The 23,300-nt window shown below is 42.8% G+C and overlaps 1 protein-coding gene across 1 annotated transcript in view; it reads right to left on the bottom strand.

Annotated features, from left to right (window-relative positions):
* Positions 1 to 23,300, bottom strand: part of DCC (DCC netrin 1 receptor) — a 912,686-nt gene that overhangs the window by 108,435 nt on the left and 780,951 nt on the right. Inside the window, exon 16 of the mRNA XM_033163905.1 lies at positions 6,958 to 7,053. Coding sequence (XP_033019796.1) covers positions 6,958 to 7,053 — 96 coding nt within the window. The remainder of the gene's footprint in view (positions 1 to 6,957; positions 7,054 to 23,300) is intronic.

Here is a 23,300-nt window from a genome sequence, read left to right as displayed (position 1 = left end):
TCATGACATGCAAAGCGAGCTATGTCAAGCCTTTATTTCTTATAATTGTGATGATTATGGCGTACAGCTGATGAGAACCTCCAAATTAACAATTTCAACTTTGGGGTTTTCATCAGCTGCACACCATAATAATCACAATTATAACAAGCAAAGGCTTGACATATCTCGCTTTGCATGTCATGAGTCTATCTCATATATTAAACTCCAGTAGCTAATGAAAACAATTGCTTACATAAATGGACTTTTCCACGATATTCTAATTTTTCAATTTGCACCTGTATACGAGCCTGAGAGCTTGGTTTCCTATTACATCAAATCCCATTACACCTGAACTAGGCTAATGAATTTTATGTTAGCAAACTCATTATACTATTCCGGGTGAAGTGGATAAGGAGTCAAACTTGTAGAAGTCAAAGTACCAATATCTGTGAAATTTCCTTGTTGAGTATTAGATCATTTCCTCTGTGTCTGTCTATCTAGCTGTATGTCTTTTTTAAAAGCACTTTTTAAAAAAGCAATTAGTTCTGCAAATTTTCCAAACAATTATCAAGCAGTAAAGCAGTGTTTTGAATAAAAATAAAAACACCCAAGAGAAAAATGCTAGCGGAAATTTATGCAGAACCATAAATTTGGTCAGAGTGGGTATATTACTGTGGGGTTTTTTTCCACTTTTCATCCTTGAGGACTACCTTATGAAACTTCAGTACAGAACAGAACATGCCAAATTTTCATTTGTGTAGGAAATTCAAGTAGACTATGCAACATGATTTATGCCCCTGTTGGAGAATAATGGAGAATATTACCCATTTGTTCTTAGAGCTTTCAAATTCCATTTGTAAACCAAACATCCATTCTCCCACCCTCAAAAATGAAGTAATAGAAAAATTTATAGATGCAATATTGCAAGTTTCCATGGCTCTAGCCAAAAGGTAATGTGTGTTGTACATTAAATATATGAAACACTTTACATCTTCCTTTTACATTTTATCTGCCTTGGGAGATCTAGCAATTTGAAGGCCTCTTACATATGACACAGTGAAAATAATAATAATCCAGTCTAGCAATATTAATGGTTGGAGTCAATTGGGATAATGTGCATTTTGAGCTATTTCATTGCTAAGCAGCAAAACCAGAGGCATCCCAGTAATCTAATCCATTGGCATAGGAGCCAGCTGCTAGGGGCCAAGGTCCCTTCACCCACATAAAATATTTGAGGGGGCCAGGGTCCCCCCAAAATGGATGAGCATTGCCATTCAAATGTTGTGTGGTTATGTGGGGCGGGGCTTACCTGGATCCCCAATATTTTATTCAAGTGGGCACCCCTGTCCACTGGTGTTTGAAAAAAGAGGACCCTAAAAACTTGAACCATTTCCTTCCCCAGAATATCGTCACTTGCTGATGTTGGCACATTGACAGCTGACATTTAGTAATTACATGCTCTCGGTGAAAGAAAATGCAATTGTTTTCTCGTTTTGTTTGTTGTTTGGACCACATACATTTTCACACCAGAGCCAGCGCTTGGGGCTTGCATGATTCGTCATTGGCCAAGGGCTAGAGGCTCACCAGGGAACCAGCTGAGCTTCTTGTTTTCTGGGGAAATGGAGGCAGTGAAAGTCTCTCTGGTATGGTCTGTGTCTTCCCTGGGTTCTCACTGCGTTGTGGTACAATTATGTTCCCCCAGAGTCATTCGTATCATATTGAGGGTTTGCAGGAGACTCTGTGCTCTATATTGAAGGGATCTTTCTCCATTTGTACGCCCTGTCAATTTTAAGGAAGTACACTAGTGATCTCTTGCCAAAGGGCCCCTGAGCAGTGGGGAACAGCAGGGAGGGTTGACAGCTACTAAACAGTGGGTGCAACCGCTATGCCCTGGATCCTTAAGCGAGTCCTCCTTTAGATCCACACATGGCTGTCTATTTCTTAATTTATGTTTGGGATTAGCCAGTCTAGAAGACACATCCTTTGACCTTGAAGCCGTTCCTTGTGTTCTCAGATGTGCAAAAGTAGGCTATGGTCACTCTGTGAAAATTTACCCTCACCATCAACCCTCTTTAGTGGGTTAAACCAAGACAGGTAATTGTTCAAGATCACCTAATGAGCTTTTGTATTTGAATGGAGATTTGATCTCCAGCACTCTAATCACACTGTCTCTCAGTGGGCCACAGTTACAGGGAAAATTGGCCCATTGGGGTGGGGAGGGTAAGACATTATTTATACTTAGAGATTCTATCTCAGTGTTGCAAAAATGAGTCCTGATGTTGACGCTGAATCCTGCTGACACAACTTAAAATATGTATGTGTATAAAAGTATAACCTACAAAGGTTCATAAGGATTTTTACAAGCTACTAAAAGAGACTGGGAAAGTGACTTCAAGGATGTGATGTACAACACACTGCCCCATGTCCAGATTTATTGAACTAAGAAGATGCTCATCTCAGTGCTACCTATGGCCTTTTGTGTTCCTCACAAAGCAGACACCACCTGAGGTCCACATTCCTGAAGGGACGTCCTTTCAAGTGCCACGTACCAATGCTAGGTGGGGCTAGAGACTAAAATAGGTGGGGACGGAGGCAATAGTGGCTAGAGCAATGGGTGTGATTCTTACCTTGGTACAGAAGACTACATTCCAGAGGTTTCTACACACTTAATTATCCATCCTTCAGGCAAACAAGAGGCATTATGTGAGAACTAGGTGTGGCCTCAAGAGAGACCTAGAGGCCAGGGGGGCCATATTCAACTCCCTTTCCTGCAGTTCCCTACTCTCTGGTAGGGATTACATTCCACATTTTTAACAACAACAGCAATAACAATAACAATTCACTGGTTAGACACACAACTGTTGATAGAACCATATACTTCAAAAAACATTTAAAGGAAAAAGATAACCTTAGATCATTTTGAGAAACATATATTCAGAAAAGTTTCAAAACCTGCATGCACAGAAGAGGGAGAGGTGACTTTTTGCAACCACCAGAGTGGAGGAGTAACATTTACAAGGGGGTGGGGGACACATACTGAAGTTATTAGAGTATGGATCACTTTATTCTTAGGGGAGGGTTTTTTTAAGGGTGTAGATTGGAAAACATAATAGATTTTTTCTCTTTATGATTTCCAATACTTTTTTTTAATGGGAATACTTCACAAAACTCATAGGTGCAAGGAATGGTTTGCCACCTGGAGCTAACATGCTATAATTTGGTCCATCTATTCCTCATGAACAACCTTAGTGTTCTGTTATTCAGTCTGTTCTTTCTTGCTTTGCTCTCAGTGACTTGACTTTTCTCTACTTTAGGAAAGTTCTGAACAAGATAGGTTTTGCACGGGGAAAGATGGCAATTGTCTACCAAATTATACACGTTGCTCCAGTGGGGGGGGGGAGGGGAGAATATGACATAATTATTAGGATTTGTAAGGCATGTTGGAATGTTCAAAGCACTTCTCATACATTGTCTTAGTAATGCTTACAACAGGTCACGATTATCAGCATCTTTCAGATGATGGTGGGGAGAGACTAAAAAAGAGTGGTTTGCTTAAGACTACTTATTAAGAGTTCGTGTCAGAGCTGAGTATCATTGGGGGCTCCCAGTACACCTAGCCACTGCACTGTGTTAACTCACTGAAGCTGTTGTCAAATGCACACTTTCTTGAGAGTAAATTCCATTGAGTTTTATGGGGCTTATATCTCAGCAGACATCACTGAGCTCTCACATCCCCTTGAATGATAGCTTCTATTGCACACTGATTCTGTGGCTTAGAACCTAATACAGCAACTCTAGTGTCATTCAGCAGCAGCCTGGAAATGTGCATGGAAGGAAGATGGTGCATTGGAAAGGATGTGGATGGTTCTGACTGCTATTCACAGCTGAGCAAAACTGGCGATGTCTTAAATTAGCACTAATATATCATCTCAAAGAGCAACCTCTCTGCCCGACCCTTGTCTGTGTCTCTGACTTTTGCTGGCTGTGGCAGATTATTTTCAACCTAGCAAAACTTATGAATGATAGGGGGAATGACAAAAACCTGTTTCTGGAGGGGCAACATTGTTAGAATTCTTCTAATGTGGCCTTTACATATTCAAATTATGCCCAGATCTGGCATTTTGAAAAGTAAAACTGCTCAAGTAGAGAACATTGTCATAAGGCTGCCTGGAGTTTATAGCCAGCAGCAAAAATGTAATCATTTCTGAGAGGTATAATCATTTCATTTTGCTCTGTCACTGGTCCTTCAATTTAAATCTAGACAAAGGAACAGTTGACATCGCACTGAGTCAATTTGATCAGAGTCGGTTGCCACTGCCATCCCAAAATATCCATGGAAGGTCAGGTGTTTATGCCCTAAAAGAAGAATGATTGATTCACATTTGCTTCAATGGAACAGGACCCTATGCTACCTCAATAATGTCTATAAAGAGGAACCACATTGGCTGAAATTACCATCCATATGTAATGGTAATTGTAACATATGAAGCTGGCCAAAGACTAAACACCCCTTTTCTCTAATCTTAAATTTTTCACTATATATTAGTAGAACAGAGTAGTACTACAGAATTTGTTAATAGACTATAGCCTGAATCCTAATGTTTTACTCCATAAAATGGAACAAACGTCTATTCATGGAAAGTGAATTACATTTATGGAGGGGGTCTTCCTACACATGGGAGGAAGAGATCCTTCAACAGGGGCAACAAAATTAAGGAGCCTATGAGCATCCTAACTGTTCTTGCAGGAGTCATATAATCCCTGAGTTCAAAGTACTGGAACCATGACTTTGCAAGTTTTTCCTTCAATTGTTACTTGATGGCCTGGAAGCTGGGGTGTTTCCATGTGTGCACCAGGACTGTGTGTGTGTGTGTGTGTGTGTGTGTGTGTTCATGGGTGCACACACATTGATCCCAATTGAGAAACCCATTCTTACATAGATACAAGAAAGTTCTCCATGGAAATGAATGGGGACATTTCTTCCCACCATCACAAAGATAGCATCTCTCTGTGTGTGTGTGTGCTAGGGTAAGATAGAGGACAACTCTGAGGCTGCCAATTTCAGAGACTTCATCAATGTTATTCTGGATGGATAATATTTGTGTTGAAAGAAATGCTACTGAAAGAATGCAGTAAAGCAGCATTCCTTTTAACAGGAGGAGAGTCACTCTATGGAGCTTCTCCCCTGTAGGCTTCAGGTTCAAGTTAGGATATAAGTCCTAACTTGGTGGGGCTAGGTTGGTGCAAGGGAAAGGAGAGGCTTGTGTGTCTTTATAATTCAGCCATTTTTACAAGTTGCTTTGGGTCCCTTTTATGAGGAAAACAACTAATATATATAGTAAATAATAAATACAACTATTTCCAAAGGTGTTAACGGCTTCGCTGATTTATTCAGCTCACATTCTACAGCATTATATGTACTTGTCCTTCTCAAAGAGCAGTGGGCAACTGGGCACTGCATGGATTCTCTAATTTAGTGATAAAAAACAGAGGTCTGCTGAGTCAAATCCATCATCCCCCAAGGTGTGCCTTGCCCCTACAGTGCCTTTGTGTCAGCCACAGGTGAAGACACACCTCTTTCATCCGACTTTCAGAGGTGGAGGGGAGGGGTGTGATGGGTGAAGCCAGTTCTTACATAAGACACTGTTGCTGTATTTGCTATGCAGGTATTTTATGAGGTTTGGTTGTAATGACTGTATTTGTGTTTTGTTGAATTTAATTTCGCTTGCACACCGCGGTGAGTCTCCTGTGGTGAAGGGTGGCATAAAAGTACCTTAACAAACAGTTGCACACATGGTTTCCCCACTTGTGACCTCAGAGGCAAAAGAGAATCATGTGGGGGTGGGGGTGGGGGAGATGGTTATGGCAAAGGGATATATTTGACATCCATTTGGAGCAAAGAAGGCAGACACACCATGCAGCTCCTCCTTTCCTCTCGGAAGCTTGCAAGGGTTACAGTTACTTTGAAGCTGTGGGACAATGAAAGATGATGGTCTGGGTGAAACACGGGATTTCAGACTGTGGTGACTCTTTCCCCCATCCCCACTTCCATCTCCAGACATAATCTAAGACAGGGGTGTGTGGAGTCTTATAAAAGGATTATAGGAGTTCAGTAGACTTGAAGAATGGAAGGCAGGCAGTGTAGACCATCTCCAATGCATATTGATACACAACTCACACAATGCACAGTGATTCAGGGTTCTACATGATAGATGTAGGGAATCATAGGTTGTGCTTCCAAAGAACAGGAGTATCCTTCCCCCTTTCAGGAACCTATTCTATTCTGGCATTTATGGTTTATTGCTCAAGAACCAAATGGAAGGTGTGAATGAACATGCATTCAGTACTGTGAATGATCCAGCATAAGGCTCTGCCCCCACATAATTCTTCCATGCAACATCCTTGGAACAAGTCATTCACTTCTTCTTCTGTTTTGCATGCAATGCAAGAATGGCCTTAATCAGAAATGGGGAACCTGTGGTCCTCCAGACAGCAGGGGACTCCAACTTCCATCAGACCCAGTCAGCATGGCCAACGGCCAGGGATGATGTGAGCTTCAGCCCAACAATATCTGGAGGACCACAGCCCTCCCCCTTCAGCATTCTTGTTTTTCCTGGTGAAAAGGAACCCTGTGAAGCTTAAATGCTGTTTTCATGTGTGGATAAGTCATCACAGATATGTAACACAGCTACATTTATATTTCACGATGCCATCTCAGATGCAGCGCTATGGGTTCAGCGCAGTCATGCACCTGAAAGCAATGCTCATGCATTTCTGAGCCAGTCCGGACACTCTCTCTTAACCTTTAAAGATCACCACACCCAGCCTAGTGCATTACACTCATCGGCGCAGGTAATCCAATTAAAAACACATCTACTCACCTTACATACACGCCCACTGCTTTCTAAGCTCATGCGTTGCTAAGAGAGAGTTAGCAATAGAAATGGGCAAACATATCAGCCAAGCATTCCAACTCACCTGTCAGAGATCTGGTAGTGGCACTCTCATAAAGAGGGACTCCCTCCCCAGCATTGTTAAAGGCTTTCAAAGATATGACGTAGTGGGAACTTGGTTCTGTAGGAGAAGCACAGACACAACACAGCTGGAATTAATGGCCTGAAAGCAGATTTTGGCAACCATCTAATGCACACCCAAAGAATCAAAGGGACTTGCAGGATGCAGACAGGACCCTTGAGAAGAGAGTTCATGGAAGACCAAAAGATGACAAATTAACTGCTTTAGACCAGGCATAGTGTCCTTGATTTCAAACATGCATTAGGCACATATAAAGTGCTCTAAAACTCTTATAATTTTTTTAAAAAAGATATTATAGTTTTTGACTACATGTGAGGGACTGGGCAGAGGAGGAATGGTGGAACTGCCTCCCCAGCCTGACCCTTCCAGAGAAGAGGAAGACAGTTCAGAATTACAATGGGGGGTTCAGGGAGATCACAGCTCAGAGGTAGATTAGGGGGAAAATTGGGGAATAATGGGAGAGGAGGACAAGGAAGAGGAAGGGGAAACACCAGGGGGCAACAGCTGATGGACACAGTGTCTTTAGAAAGCAATCCAGACCCCACCTCTCCCAGAACCTGGCACGCCTTGAAAGTAGGAGAGCAAAGAGCTCAAAGGCAGAGGGCACTTGTCAGCACCCACAGGGATGACGAATGAAGAAGTGGGAGAGACGGGGTTGGGGAGGAGATTCACTCGGAACAATGCCATTATCCAAGAGGCTGGGTCGCAAAGCCTCTCTCTGTAAATACTGAACAAAAAGTGGATGGCAAGAAACATTCCTTGTACTTGCTAAACAAGTTTTCCTGCTTGGCAGGGGGTTGGACTGGATGGCCCTTGTCGTCTCTTCCAACTCTATGATTCTATGATTCTAAGTACAAGTTGCTAAATAAAACCGAGAGTGGGTCTAACGGTCAAGAAGATGGTTTCTGCATGTGCTGTAGAGGGAAGTGAGAGGCACATGGGGTTGATCAATTTAGGTAGGGAGTCCATCTAAGATAAGGATAACTCTACTGCCTTGTGAAAAAAATTCAGGAGAAGAGAGAGCTAAGGAGTAAAGCCTACACAAATCCAGACTACAGTCCCTAAAATGGTTGGATTTTTGCCTCATATTCCAGCAACTCCTGCAGTCAAGTTGGCACCAAATTTATTACTCTTCTTTCCTTTGGACGACATCAGCAAGTTTGAGGGGGTGTGTGTCTTGTTATCTGGGCAGCCCAGGAGTTCCATATACACTGGCCAGGCTTGTACCCCAGGGATGTCACTTCAGTGTTGTTAACACAGCAGTTTGACTTTACACCCAGAGCCACACTCCGCTGTGTCTCAAGACAGATGGATGCCAACAACACAGCTTGCACCCAAACAAATCAAATGCAGCCCTTTAGTCATGTGACCTGGTAGCTGCATAACAATTCTGTAGTTTCCCTCCCAGTCTTAGACTAAAAGGGAGAAAAGGAAGTTCAAGTCTGGTGGCAACACCTGGAAGGCTGCTACACATGGTGACCTGTGTTCAGCTTGGTGTAATATAAACTGACTGGGCTTCTTTAGAACCTGGCTACATGTTACACTCACCATGAGAGAATTTCTCAGACATGAGCTAGGAATTTCCAGTTGAGAATTCTGAAGCCACCATTGGAGATGGGAAGAGAAGGTTGCTTTTCCTCATCAGTGATCTTTCCTTACATTCTTATATCTCTGTTAGCAGCTGATCATCCTTGCTCCTTTTCTTCCAAATGCCAGTAAAGAAGGAATAAGGAAAGCAGAATGAAGGGGAGAAGTGGCTAGGAACTCTATACTGTAATTCCTTCCAGCATTGGTGCTGCTTATCTCTTGGGGAAAGCCATCAGAATTCTCAACGGTAAGAGCTTGGCTTACACATGTTGCTACTTTTAACATGATGAGTGCAATGTGTAGCCACAACCTTGACAAATTAAGTACAAGAGAATCTTCTTTATTTCCATTCACATCACAGACATGCTACAGTATGTTACTGGAGCAATATAACTTTTAGATTATTGTTAATTGCTACCTGCCTGGTTACTGAGTGATCAAGTCTCTTGACCCGTTAATTCTTACTTCAGGAGAGGAGCTATATCAGTAATGTTCATTTTTAAACTTTCCTTCTTACTAATACTGAGATCTTCTCAAGTGCTCAGCTGCCTAAATAATGTGGATTCCCTTGATTTAACTCTCAGGCGCTGCATATTTCACTGGAGCATGACAGAATAAATGATTATAATTTACAAAGTATTGTACTAATGAAAATCACTATCATCATCAAATGAGAACTATCCACATCTAGCAAAGAATATTTTGTGGTGCTCAACTGCAGAGATAGGTTGTCGCTCTGTTTCGTATGCAGAAGGGCCTGGGTTCAATCCTGGCAACTCCAAGAAGGGCAGGGAGTGTCCCCTGCCTATATCCCTGGAGAGCTATGACTGGTTAGCATAAACAGTACTGCACAAGATGGACCAATGGTCTGACTCAGTCTGAAGCAGATTCTTGCATACCTATTTAACTAACTCACTGGACAGTTGGTTTCCCCCCTTGTTGATATTTATTTTCGTATTTGGCTTTAGAAGTTTAATAACATTGATGGAGATCTTTAATACCAATAACTTGGGCACAATCCTGATAAAAGATAAACATTTTTTATGGCTGTGATGCTGTGCACATTTACCTGGGAATCCCATTCAACTCACTGGATTTGCTGTACATCCCATAATTTCAATGAGGAGGTTAAGCAAGGAGCTTCACAATGGGGGACATATTTAATCAAATTGCTTAATTTTGGTTTGGATAATGCCATAGTACTCACAATGCCAAAAACTCACAAAAAATACCAAGCAAAACAAAGCAAGACATATCCATTTTAAGCAAATAGTGGGTGTCAATTATGCAACATTCACCCACTCATTCTTGTAGCACAGATCAGAAGGGAAAAGTATATATAAATATTGGGGCATCGGGGAAGCAAAAAATAGCTGAAGATCATGCATCCAACCCTACAAAGCAAAAATATCCAGGGATTGCTGCCAAATATTTGCAGATGAATCATCTTTATTCCTTTACCCAGATAGCATTGGCCCTGATCCAGCTTTTATGAGCATACAGAGGAGAAGGCCTGCTAGCGACAGGCAGCTCACAGTAAGGGAGCAGGGATAATAAATAAATTCAAATTGTTCACCTTCCTCACACCTTCTCTTGCTACTTCCCCTTGGCTCCTGGTAATGTGCTTCTCAGAACTACTAATTCTAATATGATGTTATTTGGAGATCATCTATGATACTGTATTGTGAGGCAAAGGAAACTATTTAATTAACTTGTTGTTGTTGTTGTTCAGTCGTTCAGTCGTATCTGACTCTTCGTGACCCCATGGACCAGAGCACGCCAGGCACGCCTATCCTTCACTGCCTCTTGCAGTTTGATCAAACTCATGTTAGTAGCTTCGAGAACACTGTCCAACCATCTCATCCTCTGTCGTCCCCTTCTCCTTGTGCCCTCCATCTTTCCCAACATCAGGGTCATTTCCAGGGAGTCTTCCCTTCTCATGAGGTGGCCAAAGTACTGGAGCCTCAACTTCAGGATCTGCCCTTCCAGTGAGCACTCAGGGCTGATTTCTTTAAGAATGGATAGGTTTGATCTTCTTGCAGTCCATGGGACTCTCAAAAGTCTCCTCCAGCACCATAATTCAAAAGCATCAATTCATCGGCGGTCAGCCTTCTTTATGGTCCAGCTCTCACTTCTGTACATTACTACTGGGAAAACCATAGCTTTAACTATACGGACCTTTGTCGGCAAGGTGATGTCTTTGCTTTTTAAGATGCTGTCTAGGTTTGTCATTGCTTTTCTCCCAAGAAGCAGGCGTCTTCTAATTTCGTGACTGCTGTCACCATCTGCAGTGACTTAAATACAAGCAAATCTCTCTCTAGCTGCCCAGCTTCCAGGCTGGCACCCAGCAAGGCAATGTCCCAGATCAGCTTAGCTTCAGCAACATGGCAGCCTGATGAACCTTCAGGATAGAGGTGGGGAATCACTGTTGGGCAGTGGACAAGATCCAACTGATGTCAACCCTCCATTGGCCACATTTGAGAAGTGGGTGGTGCTGTTTGCCTATCAATCACCTGCTGTCATAACATGGTAACCAGTCTCCGGGCAAATCAGGGCAGCTTAAAATTGGCACCAATAATTAAGGAGAACCCAATGCAAACTGTGGTTGCAAAAGAAGATTGGGAGCATGCTCTAAGGCTCCTAATTTTTCCTATACAGCCATGGCTTTATCTGTCCCATACCTGATGTCATGTGGCTGGGGGGGAAATGGTCTAGTGAGGAAAATTAGGAGTTCTTGCAGCCTGGACACTGAGGTCCAGCTCCGAGGGCCTTCTGGCGGTTCCCTCACTGAAAGAAGTGAGGTTACAGGGAACCAGGCAGAGGGCCTTCTCAGTAGTGGTGCCTGCCCTGTGGAACGCCCTCCCATCAGATGTCAAGGAAATAAACAAGTATCTGGCTTTTAGAAGACACCTGGAAGCAGAAGTTTTTAATGTCTGATGTTTTAATGTATTTGTAATATTCTGTTGGGAGCCACTCAGTCAGGTGGGTGGGGTATAAATAATACATTATTATTATTATTATTATTATTATTATTATTATTTAGGTCTGAACGTCAGAGATTCCTCAGCTGTGCTTCAGACCCCGAGGTCAGGCTGTTCTGTGTCTAGGACTGCACTGGGAAAACCTAGCATTACCTCCTTGCCTCCCTTTGCCAAGATATAATTCGTGGTAGTTGCATGATTAGTGATACATATGACTCCCTCCGCCCCAACTGATGGGCAGAGAATGATGGGGGCACTCAGCGATGGAAGGTTAAGTTTCCAAGGCACAGTGTATCCATCTTTGCAGCGTACGAGTTTTCCCCTAGTGTACATTATAGGAGTAACTGATGACAGGCAACCACTGGATCAAGGATCCAACGCACTTGACATCATGCCTGGTCCATGGTGCTTAGAGTCAGGCATTTGCTGCAGTACTTAGCTAGACTGGATCTGGAGAGCTCATGAGCTTGCAAGACTGACACCCTTGATTCAGAATTCCATATTTCATTCCAATTTATAATCCCAGACATGCTCAGGATGATTAATCCTATTATTCAAATGCCAAATGAATCAATAATACTTATTTTACAATACCGCTTAATGATTCCCTGCCCCCATATTTTGTAATTACTTTTATGTTCTACACGGATACATTTGGTTAATGTTACTAATGAGATGGATGGCGTGTTCCTTGCCAAAAAAAAGTGGGGGGGGGGAGAGCGAAACTTTTTTTTTTTTAAAGGCTTCATGAATTACCAGAGCAGTTATCCATTCACAACACTCGAGGGCGAACAGATCATTTTCGCAGCATTATTCATTCCATTGGCATTCACTGCAGCCTTATTGGCCAAGCAGAAATGATTTGGTATTCATGGAGATGGATGCAGAGATATATTCATAGAATTTCCACTATTAACTTTCCGACTAAGGATGTGATTTGCACAGAATGAATTTGCACAGGGTTACCTCCCACAAATGCACATGAGAAGAAGGGGGTGGGTGGGTGGGCGAGGTTAGCTGGCTCTGAATCCTCAACAGCCACAAACACAGACCTGCTGTCTCTATAGCAACATGGCTGCACTCAAGAGCTCTTCCCATCCCTCTGTAAGAGGAATTTCAACAAACACCTTTAGAGGCTGCGAGGTCATTAGGGAGAGGGGTCCGCCGCCAGTGCACTCCATCAAGTTGTTTATTAATTAATTTATTTATTTAAAGCACTCTTGTCCCACTCTTCAAGCCGAAACAAAAACAACAGAAAGGCTCCCAAGAGTGGCTTACAGATTTCGCAGGTGTAAATTTATAATCTGAAGCACGTGGCATGAAAGGAAAGGAGAGTAGGAGGGAGGAGGGAAAAGCAAACTCAAGGACAAGCTCTAAGGACCACGGGTAGGCAAACTAAGGCCCGCGGGCCAGATTTGGCCCAATCACCTTCTAAATCCAGTCCGCCTGGCCTTTGGGTTGGTTTCAGTTTATCCCTGATGTTTCATTCTTTTGGTGTGATTGGTGAGCTATTTAAAAATGAGGCTGCAGTCTAAATTAAATTTTAAATTGTATTTTAATCTGTATTTTAATGAATTGTTTTATGATTTTGTCGTGATTTTATTGGTGTTAGCCACCCTGAGCCCAGTTTGGCGGGGAATGGCGGGGTATACATAAAAATCTATTATTATTATTATTATTATTATTATTATTATTATTATTATTATTATTAAAAAATACATATCTGGGTTATTTGTGGGGCATATAAATTCATTCATCCCCCCCCTTCAAAATATAGTCCGTCCCCACCCCACAAGGTCTGAGGGACAGTGGACCGGTCCCCTGTTGAAAAAGTTCACTGACCCCTATCTAAACACTAGTTTCTATCACCATCGTCTCCCTTCCACCTAAGAGCTCATCCTTCAACCCCAATCCATCTTCCCTAAATGCATTTGCCTGCAGGTATCAGAACTCACTTCTGGTTACTGCAGGGACTTGATCATCTTTTCTAGCCAAAGGACATGTTTTGTAGTCAAACCCTCTCTTGACTACAAAAACAATCTCTCATATGGTTCATAACCTGGTATCCAAAATCCAAGGCTGACAATGGTCCATTTCACCATACCAACTCTTTTGCAAACAGGGTTTAGGAAGTTTGTTACTGAGGAGTGGGGTTTTTTTTTTGGGGGGCGGCAGTGTCCTCTCCCCCACCCCCACCTGGAGCAGGTGCACAATAAGTCAAGAATGACCCAGAGCCCACCTTAAGAACATATCCCCCTTTAAAGAACCTTTTTAATCCTATTAGCTGCCTTTAATCACATTAGCAGTTCTCATTTATTTTATTTTTTTCTTTTAAATGCAGTATTAACACAGCATTAACCTCCTATCATGGTCATGTTCGCCAAAGCAGTTAATTTTCCTTGCTGCCTTGAACCACAGCAAGACTCCGCTTTTATGCGATGCTTCCTTTTCCCATCTTGCACGGCGCCCTGCCTGAACAGAGTTCTGAAATAATCCTGCCTCTCAGGAAGGCATAATCTCTGTTAATTAAACCCCTCTTTAAAATCTGACCTCATCTCTTTTTTTGGGTCTATTATAGTTTGGGATTAACGCAAAGCCAATACAGAGGCAAATACCTTTCCTACAAGGCTGGAGAAAGAGACAATAGATAAACCCAGGACTGATGCAGAGTTAAGTACAGCCACCAGAAGCCCTTTAATTTTCATGGGCCTAGTTGCACCCAGGGATGGATGGATGGATGAGTCTATTTTAGAGCCATGGAAATATTTCACGTGTTCATTCATAAATCCACCCCATCTTGTTTCTGCACTACCATGAAATTCAAACAAACAAACCACCGGACACTATATATATATATATATATATATATATATATATATATATATATATAAAACTTCTTTTTTAAAAAATGGTTTTCTTACAAAATACATGTTTTTGTTTTTATTTAACAAAATGTATATACTACTGAATTGTAATAAAGCCTCTAAGGAGATTAAAAAACAACAACCCAACAACCTTTCAGGACTCATCTCATTTTTGGTGAGGTTTTTTTTTTCTAATTGTAAGTTTTAAAAACTGTTTTCAATACTGTATTTTGGGTTGCCGTGGCTCACCCTGGGACCTTAAGGTAAAGGGATGGTTAACAATAACAATAATAATAATAATAATAATAATAATAATAATACCACCATCTGTTTATAAAACAGGTATGTGTTTTATCTTCATGTTTGCATTATAAAATGTACTTTTCCCTTAATCACCCATTCACGTTGGTACATTTCTAAAGCCGAGAATTGCATTGCAAAATTCAGAAGGGTGCAATATTCAAAAGACAATTACGTTCCCATCTGTTCATTAGCCCAAGAGGCAAGGCTCAGGTCTGTTTGCATCAGAATTCACGAAGATCAAATTCCTTAAGCATGCCCCCCTAATGTCCCCCAGGATCCTGCTCTAAATTGTGCATATCTTGGTTAGGATCCTGTTGAGTAATTGGTAACTGCGCCTAGCATGCATCTTTGACTTGGACACATTTTAATCCCTCTGACTTGCAAATTTGAGAGTAGAGTGTGGGAGAGCTAGTCCACAGAAGCCTTTAAGGTCTGGGGAGTGCCCAGAAACCTGCTCTGGTGTGCAGCTGGCTGGACTCCCTGCACTTCCCTTCTTTAGCAAGAACTGGGCAGTGGAGAACCAGCCAAATCTCCACCTGACACCCCTAAGTTCAAGACCTGCTACAGGTTCAAGCCCACGCATCTATCCCTCCATCTTCCACGATTGCCCCTGCCCTACACCTTTCTCCTTTGCTGTCGATGGCTTGCAGCACCCCCAAACCGAATCAACTTCTCTTTAGCGCCATTGCCATAATCAGCACTTACCCGTTTCAGAATATGACTCTATCCAGAAGAGCACCAAAACTGTTATCTGCCTGCCAAATTAAAATGCTGCCAATAAATGGAGTATCCCAGGAAATACAGATTTCACAGGAAACCCAACTCCTTAGCAACAAAATTATGGAAACTGGAGCTGTCTTCCGACGCTCAAATTGAGTTTTAAATATGCAGAGATCTACACCAGATTGCAGGGTCCTGCAATGTGTGGGGAACTTCCATGCATCAAGCAGTCACCCTGAAATTTGTGGTTGGTGTCAACAAAGACCACCAGGGAACATCTAGCATGTTTGTCCCTTCACATATTTAACACACTATCCAAATACCTGAAGGGTGCACACCTGTCCTAATGCTTAGCAACAGTAGCTTATTTTCCAGAGGAAGAGTGGTTATTTGGATGGCCTGGGGAAAATACACTTCTCAGGATCCCTATATATCCCAGAGTCCTTACATTTCTAGGACAGAGGGAGGGAAATGAAAAAAGGAGGCGTGGTGTGGCTTGGTAGCACTCAGACCCCATTGTGCTGCAGATGATCCCACTGAGGCTGTGACAGGATCTAAATGCAGAACTGAATTGGAGGAGGGGACAAGCTCTTTCCTCATTTTTAAAGATAATGGCCCAGTTTACTGAATCCAGTTTGGAACCGAGTTGTTGGAGTTCTTTCCTTATGGCGTTAGAAATGCAGATGGACACTTCACTCATTCTGCACTGAGGACCTCTGCAGAAGCCAGATGGATGCCATTCGGTTTGTATATACTCACTGTAACCAACAACTTGCATAGCAATTTGTGTGTGTGTGTGTGTGTGTGTGTGAAACCTGGGCGGGCTTCCAAGTACAGCTGGTCAACATATTGCACAGAATCTACGGTATTCTTAAACTGAAATGGTTCTCCTTTAAGCATTGTGGCAAGTTTAGAAAGTATGAAAAATGTAAGTCTAGTTCTTATGGACATGTCAAATCCCTGTCTGGGCTGTACCCACTTCAGTACCCAAGTGATCTGAAAGGCCCTGTTAGCCAAGCCACCTGCACCTAAACAGATGTCATATGGTTAGGTAGGGGGGGGCAGATAAAGATGCAGCTGCACCACAGAGAGCTGTGTGGCACTCAGCTGATCTTAAAAAAAAAAAGGTAAAGGACCCCGGCAGTTAAGTCCAGTCGCGGACGACTCTGGGGTTGCGGCGCTCATCTCGCTTTACAGGCCGAGGGAGCTGGCGTTTGTCCACAGACAGTTTTTCCAGGTCATGTGGCCAGCATGACTAAGCCACTTCTTGTGCAACGGAACACCGAAACCAGAGCAGCGCACGGAAACACCGTTTACCTTCCCACCGGAGCAGTACCTATTTATCTGCTTGCACTTTTGGGCGTGCTTTCGAACTGCTAGTTTGGCAGCAGCTGGGACTGAGCAATGGGAGCTCACCCCGTCTCAGAGATTTGAACTGCTGACTTTCTGATCGCCAAGCCCAAGAGGCTCAGTGGTTTAGACCACAGCTCCACTCATGTCCCTCCAATTTGGCTATTACTGGAGTTATATTGGAAAACTATTTTTTTTTTAAAAAAAAGTTTTTAAAAAAGTTTCCCTTCAAAATTGTTGAGTCACCTGATACTATTGTGATGACAGGTGGTTGACAGGTGGTGACCCTGCCCATCTGTCAAACCTGCCCAACCTCCTGCAACCAGCTGGAACTAGCTCCCCACTCTTGTCCTACTTGGTTTATTGCCTCTGACCCCCTGGCATAACCTGTTATTCTTATTCCCCTCCAACAGTTTCCCAAGCTTAATCCCAGCATGATTTATACTTCATGCGAGGGAACTGTTCTCGGACTGATGAGTAATAGGGAAGTTGACCCAGGTGTCACTTTCCAGTGAGGTGGATATTAACACTTCATGACGGTACTGCACTGCTCAAAGACTTTCCAAAAGGCCAAGTCTCCAGTGAGTTATTACATCAACAAGATGCCTGGACATCCGAAAAGACTTGATGGCTCTTCAGCAAACACATTTCGTGAGGCCAGGGGCATGAGGGAGGTAACCCTTCCTTGAACTACATGCTATTAAGAAGATGTCGTTCTGATACTATGATAGATTTCAGAGGTCTTTTCATGTGCTGATGGACACAGATGCCTTCCAACGGAAGACCTTAAAATTAGGGAGCCGGGCTCTCGTTATAAATTCTCCCTGCTTCGCTAAACCATCAGGCACATTATATTAATGCAGTTCAAGAGATTAACAGTAAATCCCATCTTTACGGTAGCTTTTAAGATGTCAGCCCATCCTGCCTCACACCTGCTCTCCAATTTCTCACACGAGAGACATCCCGAATGCCTCGTAGCCAAATGCCAAGGCCTTTTAAAGGCAGGCTGGAGCCTGAACACACTTAGATGGAAGTTGAACCCCCTGTGGAGGCATGAACCTTTACAACCCCCACAGTGCATTGCAAGTTTAGTGCATCCATTGAAGAGCATAATGCTTAACCAAGCTTGGGGGAAATAAGTAGTCTGTATGTGGCATGTAAGGTTTGGAATCGATGCAACAAACAGAATGTTAAACTGGCCAAGTTGGAAGGCAAGTAGAAGAAGAAGACATATGGAGAAATTAATTAAAAATGAGCCACCCTAATCTGAGAGGCATTGTGACTTTGGGATATAAAGTGCATTCGGCATGTAGCCCTGTGTGCAAACATTAATGCACAAGTTGTGCCAGAGTTTTCACAGTTGCTTTGCCAGAGATGAAAAACAAAAAGCAAAACATGTTAGATGGTTGCATGAGCAAAACATAAGCATATATATGAAGAGATTCCAAGCCAGTTTCCTGCTCTTTTGTGTCCACGTCTTCATTATGGATGCCATGGCCCTTCGCGGTGTTGGTTTAGAGCATTGGTACAAAGCTCTTCAGCCAAAAAGCCTTCCAGAGTGGCTTACATACAACAGGTTAAAACAAGACAGACACTCTCTGTAAGTTGGTAAAGGTAAAGGGACCCCTGATGGTTAGGTCCAGTCGTGGACGACTCTGGGGTTGCGGCGCTCATCTTGCTTTACTGGCAGAGGGAGCCGGCGTACAGTAAGTTGGTAACACAACACAAAAAGAAAATGAGACGTAGATGGAAGTGGGGGAGCAAATTCAGGCATTTAAAACAGTTCTTCTGATGCCCAGCAGCAGTGGAAACAGTTCAGGGGCAAGGGACACTTCATAGAGCTGGTCTTTCAACTGAGTTGATAGAATGAGGCCGGCTTCCCCTGTCTTCCACTGAGGCAGCCTGCTGAAATGGCTGTTTCGAGCTTAGGCATTTACAGAAGCTCCCTTGCATAGGGAGAAAGAAGGCAAGGAGAACAACAAAATATTTTTCTGCACACGGTTTTCCTGCTGGATGGGGAACTGCATGTGATTAGGGCCTAAATTCATGTCCAGATCTGGAAGCAGATTTGGATCAATACAACAGCGTGCATCTGAATGTGAAACATATGATCCACATTTGAACTGGTGATGCTATGCATTTCTATCGGTTTTTCAATATGGGCAGGTGTAGAGCAAATTCTTTGCACGCGGGAAGTCCCAGTGTGATTTCCTGACCGCAGGTAGCAGTTGATGGGGAAAACCTTCACAGAGACCATTGGAAGCTGCTGTCAGTCAGATTATAACATTACTAGCTTAAATGGACAAGTAGCCTTACCTAGTTTAAGGTCTCACCCTGTGCTTTCTAAATCTTTTTTTCCTGTTATTCTTCATTTTATTGATTTATTTATGAAAGCGTGGGTCTCCTTTTTCATGTGTCTCAAGGCAGTTTACAAACATACAGCAGAAAACAGTTCTTCTTAAAACCCATGCAGAAAAAACAACAAGTAAACATAGGGTTGAAAACAGTACAAGATGAATACTTAAGACCAGTGCTTTTTTTCTGGGGGTATGCATACCCCTAAATATTTTGTGGATCTTTGTACTTTTGTCCATTTGCTTTATTTATTTCTCCCCATTTGAACTATAAAAGAGTGATTGTCTTGAATCAAAATGGGAGTACCCCTAATCATGTTTTTTGAAAGAAAGAAAAAAGCACTGCTTAAAACAGGGACATTTTTTAATTCGGATGGAAGAGCTTGTCAGATTCCCCCCCCCCCCAAACAAATCCACTCTCACTTCCTCATGGGAAGCAAAGATAAGGGAAGCTGTTCCATAAAATGGGGGCAGCCACACTGAAGGCCCTGCTCTGGGGCCCTATCTGCAGTGCACATTGAAACCAATATCACATCCCTTTAAACATTCACAACTTCCACCATTATGGGAACTGTAGTTTGCTATGGGTGCTGAGAGCCATAAGGAGGCCTCTACCCACCTCAAAGAGCTACCGGTACAATTCCTGCCCCACAAAGCTACAAATGAAGAGGGATTGGCTGTTAAACTGCTCTGAGAACTGTAGCCCTGTGAGGGAAACAGGGTTCATTTTATTTTATTTTATATCGAAAGTTTTCAGAAGGAAATTAAGGGAAAGGGTGGAAAGAAGAGGAAAGAACATGAAACTGTGATACTGAAATTGTTGTTAGGGTTTCCTTACAACTCTCGGCAGCCTTAACAAAGGACACTTTGCAGGATTCTATGAGGAAAGCCACGCCAGTTTAAAGTGGGACCTGAGTTACTGTAGAGGCGGCTTCTGCCATTTTAGGGATGTGAATGAGAAACCTACTGTTTTTGATGGGTGTCAAAGTACTTTTTACAAAATCCCTTTCATCGTTTTGTTACAGCTCTTTACATCAGGGGGGAAAAATGTAAAATAAAATTGACGTGCTGAAAGGTGCACTTGACCCTCGTGGTCAAATAAATATAAAGTTGAAAGAAAGGTATACTTCGCTGGGCCTTTGATATACATTTTGACGTGCTCACTGAAACGGATCTATTCTCAGGCTGTTTTATCAGCATCGCTCCTTATCTGCCTTTTGTTGTATTCAATGGGGGTTCTCTTTGCCTTTTTTTTCAAGTGTATCAGTCTCCCTCTCTGGGTATCACAGACTTCTGATGAATTTAGGACTGTGTGGATCAAATTCTATTTGTCTTCCTGCTGGGAAGCAAGACAGGGGCTTTGTCATGAAATCGTGAAGCTTAGGCTCTCCACAGATCAAAATCCCTTTGGTTTATATAGCTAGCTGTCAGCCCAAGGATTTCTATACCAAAAGTGGGGAAGGCGGGGGGAGGGAATGGGGACTTCATTTGCTCCAGTGTGTTTCTGAGCACAATTCAAAGTGTTGGTGCTGACCTCGGCCCAGTATACCTGAAGGAGCGTCTCCACCTCCATTGTTCAGCCCAGACACTGAGGTCCTTTTCTGAGGGCCTTCTGGTGGTTCCCTCACTGCAAGAAGCGAAGTTACAGGGAATCAGGCAGAGGGCCTTCTCGGTAGTGGCACCCAACCTGTGGAACGCCCTTCCTTCAGATGCCAAGGAAATAAACAACTGTCTGAGTTTCAGAATACATCTGAAGGCAGCCCTGTATGCTTTAGTATGTTTCAATATATGCTGTGAGCTGCCCACAGTGGCTGGGGAAACCCAGCCAGATGGGCGGCTATGAATATCATATAAATATGATGATGATGATGATGGAATGACACCCTAAATAGGAAGGGGAAGTCCAAAAGAGAGCACACCTTTTCTGTTTTGGCTGAATTTGAATGCCAGCAAGAGTGATGCTCCTAGCTGGGGAACCTTGACAGTTCACCAAAAAGGCTTCTGCACGATTTAAACTAATTATAGAATCATAGAGTTGGAAGAGACCACAAGGGCCATCCAGTCCAACCCTCTGCCAAGCAGGAAACACCATCAAAGCATTCCTGACGGCTGTCAAGCCTCTGTTTAAAGACCTCCAAAGAAGGAGACTCCACCACACTCCTTGGTAGCAAATTCCACTGTCGAACAGCTCTTACTGTCAGGAAGTTCTTCCTAATGTTTAGGTGGAATCTTCTTTCTTTCAGTTTGAATCGACTGCCCCGTGTCCGCTTTTCAGGAGCAGCAGAAAACAACCTTTCACCCTCCTCTATATGACATCCTTTTATATATTTGAACATGGCTATCATGTCACCCCTTAACCTTCCCTTCTCCAGGCTAAACATACCCAGCTCCCTAAGCCGTTCCTCATAAGGCATCGTTTCCAGGCCTTTGATTATTATCAGCACATTCATCGAGAGGAAGACCACAATCTGCTTTGGATGTCAACAGAACTGCTCTCAGGTTGAAGTGCTTTGAGGACATCAGGCCTAACATAAAACATATATGGATACCACACAGAGTAATCTCTTCTCCCCCAAGTTTTTTGCAAAAGCTACCTTCATGTGTTACTCAATGGTGTGTGGGTGCTTTTGTGGTTGTTCTGATTGCTGTTGCAGGAATTGTTGTTGTTGTTGTTGTTGTTGTTAGTAGTAATAGATAACATACCTTCCAACATTTCTCCACAAAAATAGGGATGTCTTCTTCTTCTTCTTCTTCTTCTTCTTCTTCTTCTTCTTCTTATTCTTAATTACCCTGCCCATCTGACTGGGTTGCCCCAGCCACTCTAGGTGGATTCCAAAATTTTTTTTAAGCCTTCATATGTCTTCTAAAGGTTGTACTGTATAGCTACTTATCTTCTTGGCTCGGGGGTCGCATAACTCCTTCCCCTCCAACATTTCTCTGATGAAAATAGGGATGTCCTAAAGAAAAGCGGGACATTCCAGGATCAAATTGGAAACTGGGGTGCCTTCTGTAGATCCAGGACTGTCCCTGGAAAATAGGGATACTTGGAAAGTTTGAGATAGGGCCTTATTGGTAGTGGTGTCCTGACAATGGAAAGCTCTCCCCTTCAGGGAGATAACAATAACAATATTCATTCGTTCGTTCGTTCGTTCGTTCGTTCATTCATTCCCTGACCATCTGGCCGGATTTCCCCAGCTACTCTGGGCAGCTCCCAACAGAATACTAAAAACATGATAAAAGATCAAACATTTAAAACTTCCCTTAACAGGACTGCTTTCAGGTGTCTTCTAAAAGTCAGATAGTTGTTTATTTCCTTAACATCTGATGGGAGGGTGTTCCACAGGGCAGGTGCCACCACCGATCAGGCCCTTTGCCTGGTTCCCTGTAGCTTCACTTCTCACAATGAGGGAACTGCCAGAAGGCCCTCGGGTTTGGACCTCAGTGTTAAATGATGGGTATGGAGATGCTTGTTCAAGTATACTGGGTGAGGCCGTTTATGGCTTTAAAGGTCAGCACCAACACTTTGAATTGTGCACAGAAACATACTGGGCACTGAGCCTCATAACTTTTCTGGCAGCAGCAGAAGAATATCTTCTTTTGCAAGCAACCTAAACAAACTATGGTGACTACGGCCAGTTTATATAATATCCTTTGCATTGCCTCTATCCCTAGCTAGTATGTGATGTCAGCTAATGTTAATTGATTTTAGGAGGCAGTCTACCAGGTAGTGTGTGTGTTTTTCTTCCCCTCAGAAGCCCCACTGATATGAAAGAAGGCTGAACATCTGCTTAGCAGAGACTACTGAACAGCTGTTTAAACAAACTATGGATTGCTGCATTCAATCATAAGCCAAACGATTTACTTTTGAAATGAGGCATGCTACAGTCATGCAGTTCAGCGGTAGCTAAATTAAGAACGCCTTATTAAAAGACCCGAAATTGGTGACAGCAGGAAGAAGGAAATGGGATGCCCAGTTTTAACGATGGCAAAATAGGAACTAAAATGGAATCATAAATTCATTTATTAGATTTGTGAGGTCCATGCCTTTACACAAAATACCATATAACATTATTAAAAGGGTAGAATTAAAATTATTAAAGTTATTAAAATAGGTTATAAAATTCATG

This window comes from Lacerta agilis, chromosome 11 (assembly GCF_009819535.1).
Source record: "Lacerta agilis isolate rLacAgi1 chromosome 11, rLacAgi1.pri, whole genome shotgun sequence".
NCBI classification, from domain to species: Eukaryota; Metazoa; Chordata; class Lepidosauria; order Squamata; family Lacertidae; genus Lacerta; species Lacerta agilis.
Note: the sequence above shows the minus strand (reverse complement) of the source record. Positions and strands in the feature narration are given on the sequence as shown.